We start from the raw sequence: 17,262 nt of genomic DNA, 5'->3' as shown, positions 1-17,262 counted from the left end.
AGCAGATGGCTATGTTTGATAAAGGGAGCAACTTACAGACACATTGAATTCACGGACCAGCCTTGAGAAATCATAAAAATCACTATATAGACAACTTACCACAACTCATCTTAGAAAATGATACAAGAGCTGCCCACATGGTTGGTGCTCTTTCCAAGGTCTCATTACAAGAGGCAAGGGGTGTGGGGAGATGGCCCAGTGGAGGACAATGCTTGCTCCACAAGCACAGGGAACTGAATTTGGATCCCAGCTCTCACACAAAGAGCTGTGCGGTGCAGTGCAAGACCCTGACTCAAAGAAATAAGGCCGAGTAATAAACCAGGCTGTCCAGCATCATCCTCTAGACCCTGCATACACAAACACGGGCACATGTATCTATACACACATGGGTACATACACCACACACAAACATTCCATAACCACAGAGAAAATGGCAGATATCCCCCTCACCACCACACAGCCATCATGTCACACTCTGTTTCAGCCATCTTGGGGGAGGATTGTCTCCTTTGCACTCCGTGGCTCCACGTGCAGGCCCTCAGACGAATTCTGGGTGTGCCAGGCAGTCATCATTTTAAATGACCGTCCCCTGTATTCACCCTTCCAAATCCGGAAAATTCTGCACAACCATTGTACGTGACATGGTAACGCACAGAGATTCCAGCTTTGTGAATTTACTGATGGGATACGAGAGATAAGGAAGAAATGAGAATTGAAAATACACAGACACCCCTTTCAGCTCACAGGCCATAGCAGCAACCGTTTTGAAGAGGCATTTTTTTTTTTTTAAGGCTGAGCAGACTGGCTAGTTTGAAGAGAAAGGTGGTGAGCTTGCCTTTCTGCACTTTTAATTGGAGATGACAGTGGAACACCCACTTAGAGACGTCCTCAAGCCAGCTGGAGCCGACTGGAGCTCTGGAGAGAGGGAAAGGATAGAAATACAAATCAACAGGCATCAGCCCAGAGAGAGGCTCTGAGCCGTGGCAAAAGGGGGAGAGCCATGCTGGACTGTGAGTCGGCCCTCAATAAATACTTTTATGGTTTTTATAATGTCAAGTAAACCTTTATCAAAAACCACAGGTGTGAAAGCAAGGAACTTCTGAGGCAATGATTTTGTAAGAAGAATGGGGAATGAAGTCAAGCTCCAGGGAGCTGGGGAGGGGGCTAACTGAGGAAGAGTTGGGGGCTATAGAGGCAGCCCTACAGTTAGCTGATGTCCCAAGATTCACTCTCTCTTTTTTATTGTGTATACTTTTATTTTTTCTTTCTATTAATTTATATATTTAATCACTTTATGACCTAATTGAAGCCTCCTTCCTCCTCTCCCTACCCATATCCTTCCCCCATTCCCCCCTCCTCTTCTCCTCAAAGAACGGAAGCCCCTCCCCATAGGCACCAACCCATCCTGGCACATCAAATCACAGCAGGACTAAGCATATTCTTTCCCATTGAGGCTAGACAAGGCAGCCCAGCTAGGGGAAAGGGTCAGAGACAGCCTCCCCTCCATTTGTTAGGGGACCCGCTGAAGAAAAAACTGCACATCTGTTACATATGTGTAGGGTCTAGGTCCAGACCATGCATGCTCTTCAGTTGGAGGTTCAGTCTCTGTGAGCCCCCGTGGGCCCAGCTCTTAGGTCTCTTCATGCTATTTTTTTCCTCTTGCATTTATTTTGAGTATGGTTTGAATTAGTTATATGTATATTTTAACAAAGACTGTGGATGCTCTGGGGACAAGTTCTGTATCTTACTTTTATTTTGGCTGTAATGACGGAGACCATGTCTCTCTTTCTCCCCCACCCCCTTTCTGTCTCTCACACATAGACAATACTGAGAGAGAAAGTTCTCAAGCTTGCCTCTACTCCAGGTTTGCTCTAGATGGCCTCTGATGGACTTTCCAAACTTTGTCATTCCTGACTACTGTAGGACAGAGACTTGGGGGTATAGACAAATGGTGTTTGTTTTTGAATAAATTATTTAAAGTATTGATGCACCAGAATCAAACTGGATATAGAATGAACTGAGTTTATGTTTTTCACAGGGACACTGACTTTCCGTTTTTGAACTTTTAACGTGTTTAGATAATTATAGTTCTGTTTTTAAAATGAATTTCAACCTAAATACTTATTTTAGTCTTGCTATAAAGCCCAAGATGGCCTTACAATCTTTCTGCCTCAGCCTCCCAAGTAGAGACAGAGGCCTGTCCCACCATGTTCAGAAAATGAAACGAAACAAACAAACAAAAAAAACAACCAAGCAACAAAACTCCATCTTTTGAATTTCTAAGATTACTTTTTAAATGAACGAATTTTAATAGAGCAGTAAAACTTGCTGAAGAACTTTAATTCGTCCAGGAGGGTAGCGGAAATTCCCTCTTCTCCTTTGTCATCCTCAGACATGATCTGGGTCCCGTGACTCTGTCGTAAGTAACTGTATGTGCCTTATTCTGCCTCTCCAGAAATAATGCCCATGAAATAAGAAGCTTCCTATGTTTAATTACATTTTTTTCAAGCTCCACAAACACATTTTATATTAAAAAAAAAAAGTATAGACCTGTGCACCTTTGATTACCTAAAATTATCTGCTACCCTGTTTTGAGAAATGGAAACACTGCTGTTTGGAAAGGTACCTGGTGATTCCTGAACACTGGGCACTTTGGGTTCCTCACAGCAGTAAGGCTGGCAGTGCATTGGCACAGAACGGACGTCGTTAAGTAGTCGGAGGCAAAGGGACAGCTAGATGTCAGCCGTAACATTTAGTAACTGAGGTACTGGTGAGCCAAAGCTAGCCTAGTACAGTTAAAAGATGGCAGGCATCAGGGTTCTCCCACATACGGTTAGCAATGGAAACAGACCGTAAGCCTTACCCTCAGTGGGGTCACCACAGTGCTGGGGTTCCGACTAGTGAGACTGGGGGGTGGGGGAGGACAAGTTAAGCTAATCCATCCAGAAATCAAGCAAGTAAAAATCTCTCCCTCCCTTCTCCCTCTGTGGCCGATGCCATCTGCTAGTTTTAAAAATAATTTTTAAAAGCAAGTGTTTTGGTTCTCTTCAGTGTGCAGCAAAGACAGATGCTATTTTTAGGCTTTTTTAGGCTTGTTTTCTATCACCGCTCCCCCCTACCCCCAAGAACCAGGGCCTGAGTGTCGTTGGCTCTGGTGTGCTGCCTGCTTCGTGCCTCCATCTTCTCTGTGGCATCTGTGCAAACTGCCTATTTGACCTTCGTTTCCCTCTCCTCCCTCTCATCAGGTTGTTAGAAGAGGGGACAGTATTGATCTGAGAAAGAAAACACAAATTTCAGAAAGTGTATAATCGGTTGACTTGTGCCGTTTGCTGTGAACCTGCAGCTCCGGCTCTATGCCCGGAGAGAGTACTGGGAACCTCCCCCCATCCTGGGCAAGAGACTTCACAGGAAGGGTGCACCCATCCGTCCCTCTACTTAAAGTTTCTCTTAAAAAACAAAATCTTGACTACGACCCACCAAATTGACTTGGTGGCCAGTTAAAGTAAGACACAGCACTGGTCTAGCTTGAAAACCCAGGTGGCGCCCCTCATCCCTATCATAGTCACAGCGCACGGCTCTGTGCCTTTGACTGGAGCCTCTCTGTTGGAGATGGCTAGTTGTATAGTCCTCATCACACACAGGGGGCACAGGCCCCAGGGACACAGAGAGATCTGTGGAGGCCTAGCTCCAGAGAAACTGCTGAGCTGACACACACATCTTTCCTAACCTTCCCACTCACGTGCCCATGGATTCCTGTGTCATCCATCCGTCCATCCACTCATTAATTTACGTCAACGAATGGCTCTGGCCAGAGATGGCAGACATTCCGTACTAGCGGTCACTAGACCGGCACTCACGGGATGAAGCCCTGAATCTTAACGTTTTCTCACGTACAGATACCTTTACATGAGCTGAGTCAGCCTGTCTCCAGTCTACTCTCCCACCATCTTGTTGCTTCTCTCTTCTCTGCTCTTCCTGGTGGAGCCTAAGGTACAATAGGTAAACTCTCTGCCCTTGCCTTCTGCGTGGGCTGTTTCCTCCACCAGACACATACCTTCTCTGGGTGGGTTTGCACAAGCGTCTTCTCAGGGAGGTTTCTTCTGAGCACTTAGTTGCTGCAGGAAGTTCTTTTCTGCCATCTCATTCACCAGCATGCCAGGCTCTTTAACCCGCACTGTCTTTTACGTAGCACTCACTGCCTTTTGACACTCTAGTTTATCACCTCTACTATTATCTTTATCAATATCATCCCCCTGAATTGAAACCTAGACGCTAAGGAGTTTTGCTACTTTTGTTCATTGCTTTTTCTCTCCAGCACCTGTAATCTGGTAGGACTCTGTAAATGTTTCATTATTTAACCGATGAACTGATAAACAGATGGGCTAGACTATCAAGTAAGATATATAATTACAAACTCTGATGTGATCAGAGGAGACATGAACGGAGGTTCACGGAAGAATATAACAAGCAGACCTGACTTAGATTGGGTGGGTTAATTTAGAGGCAACAGTTTTTTTAGGCTGAGAACATGAGGGGGATTTTAGTTTCCTGCAAATAGTGCAAGCCCTGCGAATGGAAGCCCAAAGAAAGCAGAATAAAGGAACGACCCAACCCAAGCAGAACTAAGGAGAGGGGGTGTTGTTCATTCACTTAGCAAGCACCCTTTGACGGAAGGAAGGACATCAAACCCCAGGGGGGCATTTCCCAAGGACCATGATACCCTCTGCCTCATTAGCCTTAGGCAATGGATCTGATTCCCTTCACCCTTTAAACGAGGAAACCCAGGAGTTAACACTTGAGGTAGGCTCAGCTACCAAGAGTCAGAGGTGGGTTCCTAAATAAACTCTCTTTGGCTCGTAGTCATGTATTCCTTCGCTCTCTGGGCACTTACTGTGTGTTGCTCACAGTTCCAGGAACAGGTTTACACAGCCTCTGACCTGAAAGAGTTCACAGCATGCCTTGAGAGAGATGTGGAAAAATCCCCTAAGTAGAGATACGGATTTTTCCCCCAGGTGCTTGCTGTTTCACTTCTGCATATGTTCTTGTTTCAGGTTGTTGTATATAAAAAGCAGAGAAGGGAGATGGCCACATTGGGAAGAAGGAGTCTGTGCTGGGGGTTATGGGCATGGCATAGCTTTAGACAGAGGGAGAGACAGATGAATAGCCAAGCCGGTCCTGGTCAAGGCGTGGGCCTGCTCTTAATTGGCCCATCCCTGTCTTGGCTCTGGACTTCGCTGCAGGGAGGTCTGACAGGTTGACAGAACTGTGTGAAATCTCTTCCTGGGAGGCACATGCCTCCTCTGGGGGAGCCAAGAGGGGGGGCTGGCAGTTCTTCAGTCTCTTTCCTTCTCTCAGTATGGGATTTCTGGTGAAATTTTAATTCTTTGTGGTCCGTTGTCTCCACAGTCTGGTAGCTGAAGGGAAACGTCCAGGTGTCTCTTTAAAACATCATTTCTCCTAACAGGGAGGTTGCAATTCCATGCCCCTTGCTTTTAAATTTCAGTCTTGAGAGATTCTGTGCAATCTTCTGGATTTGCCATGAAAATGCCTGAAATAGGCCTGTGCACACATCAACGTTTGCTGTAACAAAATATTGAGAAGAAACAGTTCAAAGGGAAGAAAGGTCGATTTCGGCTCATGGCTCCACAGGTTTCAGTCTGTGGTTACCTGGGCCCACCCACCGTTACTCCCATCAATGAGCCTCTACAAGATGGTGGAGTGCTGTGGTGGAGCATAGGAAGGAAGGAAGGCTAGGGAAACAGCCAGCGTCAAATGATGCCCTTTAAGGTAATGTCCCAGGGAGCCACCTCCTTCAGCTAGGTACCATCTCCTGAAGTTTCCACCGCCTCCAATAGCTTACTAAGTTATGAACCCAGAAGGAAACTAACCCGTTAATGAGGCCAGAAGCCCCACGGTCCAACCCCTTCCTCAAGGCCCCACCTCTGGACTCCATTGTGCTGTGTTTTGGTTTGAATATGATGTGTCCTCATAGGCTCATATATTGGGGGCTTGGCTGCCAGCATATGGACTTGTGGGAAGACAGTGGATTAATCCTTCAATGGGTTCTCAGTATGGTAATGTGTAACTGGAACGTGGTGAGGTAGGAGGTGGAGCCAACAACGGAGGATGCTGCTGGGGATTATTGTTTGTCTTGACGCCTTCTTGCACTTCCCTGGTCTGGTTCCTGTCTCTCCTCAGGTGAGTGGTGGGTCTGCCACCGTGATGTCTGCTGCATGTGGATCTAATCTAAAAACATGGAGACAGATGACCATGGGCTGAAACCATGAGCCAAAGTGTACCTGTCTTCCCCTTAGCCAGTGTCAAGAAAGGTTGATCACCACAGTCAGGGCTCAGGCCTTCCATACGTGACCATTTGGGGAAACAGTGCAAGCCCAAACTACAGTGCTGTCTTCCTAGGCAACTTTGCCAGTTGGTGGATTTTTGCTAGCCACCAAGTTAGTCGTCTGTCAAAACTCTGTGGCCTAACACAACAGCCAACATTTGTCACTTCACAGTTTCACAGGGATCTAGGCGAGCACACCTCCCTAATAGTCTCAAATTTCTGATCTCAAGTGAAGAGCCACTCAAGCAGCCAGTGGCGATTGCAGTCTTCGGAAGGTTTAGCTGAGAAGGGTGATTCCTTCATGTGACGAGGGTGTCAGCGCTGGCTGTGGATAAGCTTTGAGTCTTCGCCAGTACACCTCTCCATGGTGCTGGTTGTGTTGTGCCCATCATGTACCACATCCAACAAGTTGGCTGGTTCAAGGAGCCCCAGGCTGTGTCAGACCGACCATGAAAGTGCAGAGGGGAAACTGTAAAGACTTTTGTGATCTCATCCCATCGGTTACACAAGTCAGCCCAGTCGCTGAGGGAAGGTGGTGCAGACGGCGTGCGCATTACAAGGTGAAATCACTAGAGCGCCAACATGGAGACCGGCTTCCACAAACACCTATTAATGTAAAATTATCTACCCAATATTTCCTACATTTTTTTTTGTTCCAGCAAACCTTGTTCTAAACAATGATACAAATTAAGTAGTAAGATCCATGTGTTAATTATATTTTCCAGCGCAAATGAATTTCATTTTGTAGCTATTAATTAAAAAGTGATTTCATTCCACCTGTGCTAGCCTGCACGCTCACAGCAGCACAGAGGTTACTCTGAAGGGAATGCTGGGCCCTGCCTGAAAGAACACGTCAGTTCTGGTAGGCTTAATCATGAATCCCAGCTACTCCCTGCTTCCCGTTTGGGGGCCAAGAAACTATGGGGTGCTGATTAGGCTGTGTGCTCTCTCTTCTCAGGACCGCCTGTACTTTGTGATGGAATATGTGAACGGGGGTGACCTCATGTACCACATCCAACAAGTTGGCCGCTTCAAGGAGCCCCACGCTGTGTAAGACAGACCTGCTGTGCCCTTTCCTTGGGATAAATGGGTATCTGTTCCTTTGAAGTTCTAGCCCAGGAGGCATTTTCCCCAACAGCTCAGTCTTCCTCTTTGTGAGGAATATTTGGCCAAGGAGGACTGCATTCTGCCTGCTCTGGGGTGCTTCTTTATGTTCCCGAAGGCCAGCTAAAAACTCACAGCGCTAAACCAATGGCTGTTTCATAATCTCTATTATTTATTTATTTATTTATTTATTTATTTATTTTTGCCCCTCAATCCTGAGAAAGGTCTCCTAACTTCCTTGGGGGAATGTCTTTGCAGGTTTGTGTTTGTTCGTTTGCTAATGTTTATTGAGCGCTTCCTTTGTGCCAGACCTTGAGTTCTGAACAAACATGGTCTCATTTCATCCTGTGCAGCATGGGGAGGGAGATGGTTTCACCCCAGCTTTACAAACAAGTGAACGGAGACCCGGAGGGCAGGAAACGTCCAGATTCTAGAACTAGTGGGACATCTGTGTGTGGGGGATCCACCAACATTCGTTCATCTGTTTCCTACACCTTTCTCTCTGGTTCTGGGGGATATAAAAGATTAAGGCGACTCGCAGTCATAGGCTGTGGGTCCTCCATTTTGCCCCCTCCAATGCATGAGCCAGTCAGAGGCAATTTATAAAATAAAAATCTTACCCAGCTTCTCCTTTGCTTAGAACCCCGTGGGTGAGCAGGAACAGAAAAAGCCACAAAAATGAACGTCAGTTCCCCTTCCTGCATCTTTGCTTAGATCTTGTCGCTTCTCCTGAGAGCCCAGGGAGCCCATGGAAGGCCCCACCCTACAGCTCTGGAAGGGCTGTGGGCTCCTGTTCCTTTCAGCCTTCTTCCTCTCTTCCCACCTGCTAAAGTCAGGACCACTATTGTGTTCAATCCCATGCTTCCAAATCAAGTTTTGGGATGGATCATAGGACTGCCTCCCCTTTTCTCTCTGACATCTAATTGACCCAGGTTCAGTTCATCATTACATGATGAATACTATTACAACTCAACACAGCTCCCTGAGGTCCCGACAACCCTTCTGTGCTGTAACCAGAATTTTTAGCGCTCTTAAGATCTCTCTCCTGAGCCAGGCATAGTGACCAGCCCTTGGGAGGCTAAGGCAGAGAGATTTCAAGTTTGAGGCAAGCCTGGGCTACAGGACAAGTTACACAGTTACAAGCCAGCCAAGCTGCAGAGTGAGGTTAGACCTTAAGAAATAAACTAACAACAACAACAAAAAGGACTAAGGATGTGCTAGGTACACACTGCTCTGGGTTCTACTCCTATACCCCAGCACCACAGGAAAAGCAAACAAACAAACTTCCCTTCCTTCTTCCTGGACCTCCACCAAGACGTTACACATTAGACCCCAGCTGTTTCCGGTCCTGGCTAGGACCACTCATTTGCTGTATGTCTTCTCCAGGTTCCTCATAGACTTCATCTCTAAAAATAAGGCGGTACCGATAGAATGTATGTCATCAGATTCTAAGTTGAATTAAAACAGATAACCCCCTAAAATGATGGCAAGTGCATGCTAAGCCTTCAACAGCTGCCAGGTGCTGCCACTAACATCCCTTAACTTCTACTAGGTTGAAACAATCCTCCTCTAACAGCCTACCCGCCCCCCATAGCCCCCTCCCCACTATGCGGTTGCTGGCCCTTCACCCACCCGCATGTGTCACTCTGAACTGTCCTGTTCACCCACCCACGTGCTCAGCATTTTATGAGACGGACAGCTGACCATCCGTAGTGGGCTTGTCCTGCCTTGCGCCTCGTTCAATATTATATTGACTTGTGAGAATTTGCCGAGTGTATGGTGTCCTTGACTTTCACCATCACCATTTTTTTTTTTTTTAAATTTCAGATTTTACGCTGCAGAGATTGCCATCGGTCTGTTCTTCTTGCAGAGCAAGGGCATCATTTACCGGTAAGTGAGCATGGCTGTTCTATCTCCTCAGCTCCCTCAGCTCCTCCCTTCCTGCCTCTTTCTTCAACTGCATTTAAAATTAGAATCTGTGGTGGGGGAGGAACTCTCCAGTACTAACTTGGGCATGTGTTCTGCCAGGCAGCATCGCCCACTGCCCTGGCAAAGTTTGGGCAGCTGTATATGGTGATAGAAAAATCTTGATGGACTGTGTCACCCATGATTCTTTGGGACCTCAAGCATGAGGACACTGACTCTCTGAGAAGAGGTGGCTCTGACGAGCAGGTGTCAACACTTTCCTCCTGGACCCCGCGTCCAGGAAGTACATGAAGAATCAACTGCAGGATGTGGCAGGATTGTATTATTACGCAACAATTTTTCTTGCATGTAGCTGCAATTTGGAAATAGATCCCTGAGTTGCTCTTCCCTGAAAGACAGGATTAACTTCAGAAGTTGGCATTTGCCGGTTTGGGGAGAAACAAGTGTGTGATCATAGCTCTATGAGTCACGCCATTTTATATTTCACGCAAGGCAGGGTAGCGAGCCTGAGGCTGCTGTTTGTCAGTGGGTCCGGGGTGTACAATTCCTCTTGCGCTACGTAGATGAGAATGGCACAGGCGATGCAGGACTGACTGGCTGTTATGTAACAGGTACTGGTGGGGCGTGTGCTTCTGTCAGCTTTTGGCATGGGCGAGGGTCTATTTAAAGGCTCGTGTGGAGCCATATAAGCCCATTTCATTCATTTGTTTGACAAATATTCATCAAAAGCCTACTGTGTGCTGAACGCTATTCCAAGTGGAGGAAGCAGAGAAGGAATGAAAACTGTTAAGCAAGAGACAGAGAGGGGAGATATAGAGAACAGAGTTTATTGGGTTGTGGTAAACGATGTGGTAGAAAGGAAAAGACGAGGCTGGTGCTGGTGCTGGGTCCAGCTGGTCACCTCTCTGCTATAGAAAGAATGGAGATTCTGGCCTGCAGTTAGAGATAGATGGCTATCCCGAACCACTTGACTTGAGAGCTGAAGGGTATGGGACAAACTGCGGGAAGGTAAGAGCTTTTGTTTCCAGGCAGGTGGAGGTAAAGCTAGAGTTGTTAGGGGAAAGAGCAGTGAAAGGTGGAGCCTTGCAAGAAGCTCACAGAGACCAGACATTGTATTTACTCAGCAGGGGTGGTATAGAGTTGTGAGGTGGGATGCTATTATTCTGAGCATGGCACATCTCTGTTTTCTCCAGATAATGAAGCAATTAAAGTCAGGGGAAAACTGGTTCTGTTTGCCTCACAGATTATCCAGTGGATGTACAGAAATAGATAGGCAAATAAATTGATTTTAAATAGTTTGATCATCTTCCCAGTGATTGCCCTCAATGAACATGCACCACCATGTCAGCATAACATGGAACCTTAGAATCCTTCAAGTCCCCCTCTTGTAATGAGGGCATGTTGTACTGAGTGTAATTCTGGCCTCAGAAGACACACGCTGTCTTCTGTACAGAAGGTACACTGTCATCTGTGGGACGTGACCCCACATTCAGGTCAGTGACTTCAGTTGCTTCGCAATGCTCCAAACCAAGGGCTACCGGCAAGTGTTCACTCACCAGCTTCTCGCCTGGTGACAGTAAGTCTTTCTCTGGCACAGGATGTGCCACCCAGGGAGTAGAACCAACCAAGCTCCTGAAAAGATGAAGAGTGAACTACCTGGGTTAGAGGAAAACTCGGCCTCAGAAATGGAAACTGAGTTCTTGTTAGCTGATCCTGGGGTTTGGGGCTCATTTTCAGCCTAATGGGATCTGAACTGGGATTTGGAGTTTTTGAGAAGTTCAGGTGCTAAGATCTCTCTCTCTCTCTCCTCTATTTTCCTCCCTCTTTCCTCCCTCCCTCTCTTATCTATAAATTCCCCTTTTCATTCTCCATTTTAAATGTAGGTTTTTGTTTTGTTTTGTTTCGTTTTACAGCTGTAGTTATACATACCTATAACATAGGAGCATGAAGCAGGAGGACCATGAGTCCATGGCTAACCTGGCCTACATAGTGAAATGCTGTCTCAAAGTACAGGGATCACATGATCACATGATCACATGCATGTATACTTTTTATGAGCAAGGCCAAGCCCATGACTCAGGCTTAGACACTCAGTTGTATTCAGCCAATACCGTGAATCAAGAAAACTGGTGACCAAGGAACTAAGACTGGCACTGAGAGTGGCCGTAATCACCAGCCGCAGCCGCTTTTCAGTAGTTGTTGGCAGTAACCTGTGGAGTCCAGCATCAGGACCTCACGACAGAGAGGTGATGTCTGCATTTAGGGGTATGGCAGCACCATCTTCATCGTGCCCACTCCACATCTTGATCAGGCATGGTTCCCACCGTGTGGAGCCTCCCTGCTGGGTTCTCCGACCACCTCAGAGATTTTTGTCAACTCCTCGGTATCTTTCTATGGATTTTTCCTCCCATACTAAGCTCATCAAAGTTGTTTTCTGCTGCTCACTATCAAGAAAATCAATTGAAACAGAGTTCTAGAAATTGATGATCAAATGAAATTGCAAAAACACACGACAAAAGATTATAATTTCATGATTTCACAGAAACCGCTACAGTGGAAAAAATCTTTTCAAGTGTTACAAATTGTTTCCTCCTTCATTTAGATCTTTACTTGATAGCGTGGTTCTTTTTTTATTTTTTGAGACCGTAATATAATAAACCATGGTTTCTCCATTGCCTTCCTCCCTCCAAACCATCTCCTATAGCTCCTTTCTCTCTTTCGCAGTCTTTTTTCATTAGTTGTTGTTACACACATGTATGTGTACACATGTACACATACACATTTCTAAATACATAAGTATAAGATGCTCAGTCTGTATAATGTATGCATGCTTTCAGGGGTGACCATCTGGATGACTAGCCATTTGGTGTGCTCCTCCCTGGAGAAGATTATGTCTCCCAGGCTCAGCATTTCTTAGTGGCCTGTGGTTCTTTGTGCCTGGTGAAGCCTCGTGGTCTTTCCCCATTTACATTAGCATGTCTACGGCTGTCATCCATGTTCAGCTCTCGTTTGGGCAGTCATATTAGTGAGGGTTTACAGGTGTAGTTTCTGGCACTACTAGGAGGCACAGTCTCACAGCCAACTCCCAGATCCTCTGGCTCTTAACAGTCTTCCTGTCCCCTCTTTTACAGTGTTCCCTGAGCCTCAGAGGTGGGAGTTGTATTGTAGCTACATCCATTCGAACCATGCTACAATCTGTAATGGTTTCCATCTGTCCCAAAGAGAAGTTTGTCTGATGCAGGGTGAGGACTCCGCTAGTCTGTGTGTGTAAGGACAGTTATGTAGAACATAGTTAGGGATTGTGCTGACTTGGTAGAGCATGCATGACTTAGGAGTCCATGACTTCACTAGCTCTCGGTAATGCATTTCTTAAGAACAGAAGATGACAAAGATTTTTCTTTTCTTTTTTCTTTCTTTCTTTTTTTTATTTTATTATTATTATTTTTTTAGGAACATAATACACACAGATGGGGGTCGGAGAAGACTAAAAGATCGTTTATGTTAAACTTAGTATCTGGTTTATTGGTCACTGACTTTGAGGTCAGTACTGAGTTTCCTTAATGGAATTCTTCAAGATAAATGTTCTAGCCCCTTTTGATAAGAGTTCCTTACAGGGAAAACGAGCAACCAAAGCAGTTCAAGGCTGAGGAGATAGCTCAGTGGGTAAATGACAAGTGTGAACACCTGAGTTTGCATCCCCAACACCTCCTCCATACAAGAACTAGTTGTGGTAGCTTACATCTAGAACAGAGACCGGAGACCGGAGCCGCGCTGCCTGTTTCTGGGCATACGGTCAAGCTGAGGGGTGGTGCCATATAAAATGAATCTGTACATACATGTAGTTGCTGCACAGTGTGGCACTCCTGGTTTCTAGCCTGGCATTTGGACAGCGTGCCTCAAAGACAAACATGGTTGGATGTCGTCTAAGATTGGTTCCATGGATGGCGCCAAAGATACTTGGTGTGGGAAGGTTGCTGTGTGCTGTGGACCCACGTGGATTGCCTCACGGATGAAGAGACTGCACAGACAGACAGACAGACGGTGTCAGGATATGTCGTCAAGATATCTACTCAGCTGAAAGTGACCACAGCATCTCAGTTCACACTCACTTAACTTACAGGAGGGATTCCCCCCCCCCTTGGCTGCCATAGAGAAGTCCGTGGACACATCTGAAAGTTTTCTCTATCACATTCCTTCTAGCCTCTGATTTGTCTTTATTAGCTTTCTGCTCTTCAGCAATAGACCTCTGGAGCTTTTAGACTTAGAGTGCCTGAGTCAGCCCAGCGTACAAGAGCTTACCTCTTTGCTGGGGGTAACCAAGAGGGTGTCAAGATTTTGATGGTTCTCCATTGGCTCACATGCCTGTTATTGAACCAATCACTGTGATTAGCTATTTTCAGTGACAAGTACAGGCCCATAAAACCACCCCTGGGACCCAAAGTTAGGTTGATCACCATCCACATTGCATGGCCTGAGAATCAGGAAAGAAAGAGTTGCACCACAGACATTCAGGACCTGATTAAGGTGACGTGGGAAAGAGCTCTGATTTAGAAAGTAGGTTCCACATCATCTGTTAGAACCAGAGCAGCATGACCCATCAAGTGACCTTACCCACTGGTGTACAAAATGTTGCCATTGGAATAGATATTTAGGAAGAAGCGAGTATGAAAGATACCCTATGGGATGTTGGAGCAATCTTACATGCTGAAGACAGGCAGGAATTTTCCAGAATATGAAGCCTTCCTCATTCACACAGGTACCAATATAAGAATGGGAGAAAAGCACCAATTCTTTAGATTAAAGCCCAGACGTCACTATCTGAGAGACCTGTCCAAAGGTGACATCCCCTTCCACCATCACTATCTCTTTGTCATCTTCCTAATCACCATTTTGATGATTAGAGTCATCAAACAGCCGTGAGCATAGGTGAAATGTTAGTTGTCTTTGCTCAACACTGGATTTCACTGGAATACGAGAAGCATGCTTATGCATCTTGTTCAGAGTTAATGTGTCGAGCTCCAGGAATGGTGCCTCACACACAGTAGATGACTATTGATTTGGAAGTGGTTAGGGCTCCTAGGTCCTGTCCTACAAAGTAGGAGAGCCAGAAGTACTTGGAGTTAAGTAAGTTCTCTAAATCTGATTATTTTTTGTGAGCTCCATGATCTTCAGCAACACTTCAAAAGTAATATTTTCATGAGAAATTATCTTTTTGACTAAGAGAAGAGATGTGAGGGGTAAAGATTAACTCGTGGACTTCTCTTGGATTCTGGAATCATTCATGGTCTGTGATCTTTGCTTTTCTTCCTAAGGATTTGTCTTCCGTGTGATACTGTCTCCTTGTGTCTCTGTGAGACATTTAGCACAGTTCACTCTGTAGAAAAAGAATGTTCAGAGGTCCCTGGGTCCCTTTGTTATATTCTCCACTCCAAACTGTCAGCTGCCATAGGAAAAAGTCCATTTCACATTAACTTTGTGTTCGTGAAGCTCCTATCACAGGTTTGTGGTGTGTTCATATTGAATGACTGTTGGTCGACTTGAAATAAGCAGCATGTACGCTAAATTCCCAAATCCTTATGTCTGCTACAGTGACCTAAAGCTTGACAACGTGATGCTGGATTCTGAGGGGCACATCAAAATCGCTGACTTTGGCATGTGTAAGGAGAACATCTGGGATGGGGTGACAACCAAGACATTCTGTGGCACTCCAGACTACATTGCCCCAGAGGTGAGAGCATGCACCTACCTGCAATGGTGCCGCGCCTGCTCCCAGATGGCTGTGAGGAGGCTGGGAAGGGTCGAGGGCGGTACCTGGGGACCTTGGCCTGGCATTGATCCTGCTCTCTGACTCATCCCTCTGAGCTCTCACTTGCAGATTAGCTTAGCACGTCTAGATGCTCAGGCCCCAAATATGTCAAGATTTAGGGAGAATTTTTAAATAAAACTCAAAAGAACGATCCATCACACATCAGTAAAAACACATCCATCATCAAATGGCTATGGCTCATGGCCATATGATGCCTCCTAATTATGACATTGAAATGTTTGTTGCAAGAGCGAGAGACAGAAAGGGAACAGATCCTCTGGGCTGACATGACAGAGCGGTGGTGCATTTGCAGTGGAGGTGTATGCTTGGAGACTCCAAGTTCGTCTCCCTTGATAAGATGAAGGTGAGAGAGTGAAGGTTCCTATGATTAGTTTGCTTCCTCGCAAAGGAAGTGGTCAAGCACTGACTTTTCCTAACATGACATGGCACAAGTATGTGACACAGAGTCTTGGAGAGAGAGAGACATCCTAGGATTGCTCTTTTCCTTGGCTAGTTGTCAGTCACTTGATATACAAGAATTGTCTACAAGGTTCCCCATGGAGCTAAAGAACTAGACATAATGTTTAAAACCTGCATACTCTGTGCTCAAGTGGCTCCTTTCCAGAAACCTAGGTTATATATACATATACATACACACCCACACACAGGCACGCACGCACGCACGCATGCACAGAGAGAGAGAAGAGAGTACCTTCAAAGTTTTTCCTTCATCCCAGCATTATTTCTTAATAATAAAAAAAATAGAAGCGAGCCTCAATATTTATGATTATCAACAAAGGAATGATTCTTTAATATATACCACATTTGGGTTGGAAAGATCAAAGCAAGTCTCTGTGAACTCACTTGAAGCAATGTCCCTCAATAGGGGGGAGGAAAGAAGACTGTGGTTTACATTTAGTAGAAAATATCACTATTCGCCAATCCAAGAGAGTAAGTCAAATACGTATGAAAATACGGACACGTTTTCAAGACATACTGATAAAAGAAAAAATAAAATCAGGCTAGGCATGGTTTTACCCACCTACCATCCAAGCCCTCCGGAGGCTGACCCGGGAGGAATTGAGTTGAGGCCAGGTTGAGCTACCAAGCAAGACTGTTCCACAAATGAAGTAATAAAAATAAGACAAAACATGCAAATTAGGAATAACAAATATGACAGTACTGTTTATAGGCAGTGACAGTGGCACACAGCACGCTGCTCTGTGTTTTCTCCAAGTATGCAAATGCTCGTGTAAAGGTGCAGAAAATCTGCCTGGGAGATGACACATAGATTTCAAACACTGCAGAGGGTAAGAATGCTTCATTCTCTCTGTATCATTGATGTCTGTCTTTCATTGATCCTCCAGCAACATAAGTGTATTTGTGTGTCCCTGTGTGGCACACTCAGATTGGTCACTGTTTGGCTAATTCTTTGTAGTATCTGACATATGCTGACACAGTTCCTGGGTGTGTCCCTTATTTTATGAGTCCTGTACTCAGAGTCATGGGAGAACTCTAAAAATTTTAGGATGCCCACATGTCACCTGTCACCCATTGAATACGAATCCCTGTAGGGTCATGGTCTCCAACAGCTCCCAGCTGTTTGCGGGGCTGCTGAACACACCATGCCCTGAGCTGACTGCCTGTTCCTCCAGTTCACTGTTGGATGACTCTCTTCTTGGCCAGTTTTGTTGTTAACTAACCACATCACCTCTGACAACTTCTGTCACCACCCAGGCTCTATTTTCCTTGGTTAAAGGTTTAACAACTTGGGCTGTCAGAAGCAAATAAAACAGCAAGTGCCTTCAAGGTGTGAAAACATGCTCACCAAGAAGCTTCTCGCAGAGGCTGTGTCTTGCAGTCACTTCTGTTCAGAGTGCATTTCTTATTTATTTATTCTTTTCTTTCGTTACATGTCTGTTTTAAATTTCCAAATAGAAATATGCACATCTATAGTGTACAAAATGTTTTGTGCATGTGGAAGGGCTGAATTGAGTTATTTTGCATATATAATCTCATGTACTTAGTCTCTTTTGCTTAAAATCTGTAGTCAGCCACTTAAAAGTATATTACTATTGTGTAT

At 45.5% G+C, this 17,262-nt stretch overlaps 1 protein-coding gene across 2 annotated transcripts in view; it reads left to right on the top strand.

Annotated features, from left to right (window-relative positions):
• The window catches only part of Prkcb (protein kinase C beta), a 324,942-nt gene that overhangs the window by 267,885 nt on the left and 39,795 nt on the right, over positions 1-17,262 (top strand). For both annotated transcript variants that reach the window (XM_060366899.1, XM_060366900.1), the window contains exons 11-13: positions 7,302-7,393; positions 9,275-9,337; positions 14,963-15,101. In XM_060366899.1, the coding sequence (XP_060222882.1) occupies positions 7,302-7,393; positions 9,275-9,337; positions 14,963-15,101 (294 nt within the window). The remainder of the gene's footprint in view (positions 1-7,301; positions 7,394-9,274; positions 9,338-14,962; positions 15,102-17,262) is intronic.

Source organism: Meriones unguiculatus, chromosome 14 (assembly GCF_030254825.1).
Source record: "Meriones unguiculatus strain TT.TT164.6M chromosome 14, Bangor_MerUng_6.1, whole genome shotgun sequence".
Classification (NCBI taxonomy): Eukaryota; Metazoa; Chordata; class Mammalia; order Rodentia; family Muridae; genus Meriones; species Meriones unguiculatus.
Note: the sequence above shows the minus strand (reverse complement) of the source record. Positions and strands in the feature narration are given on the sequence as shown.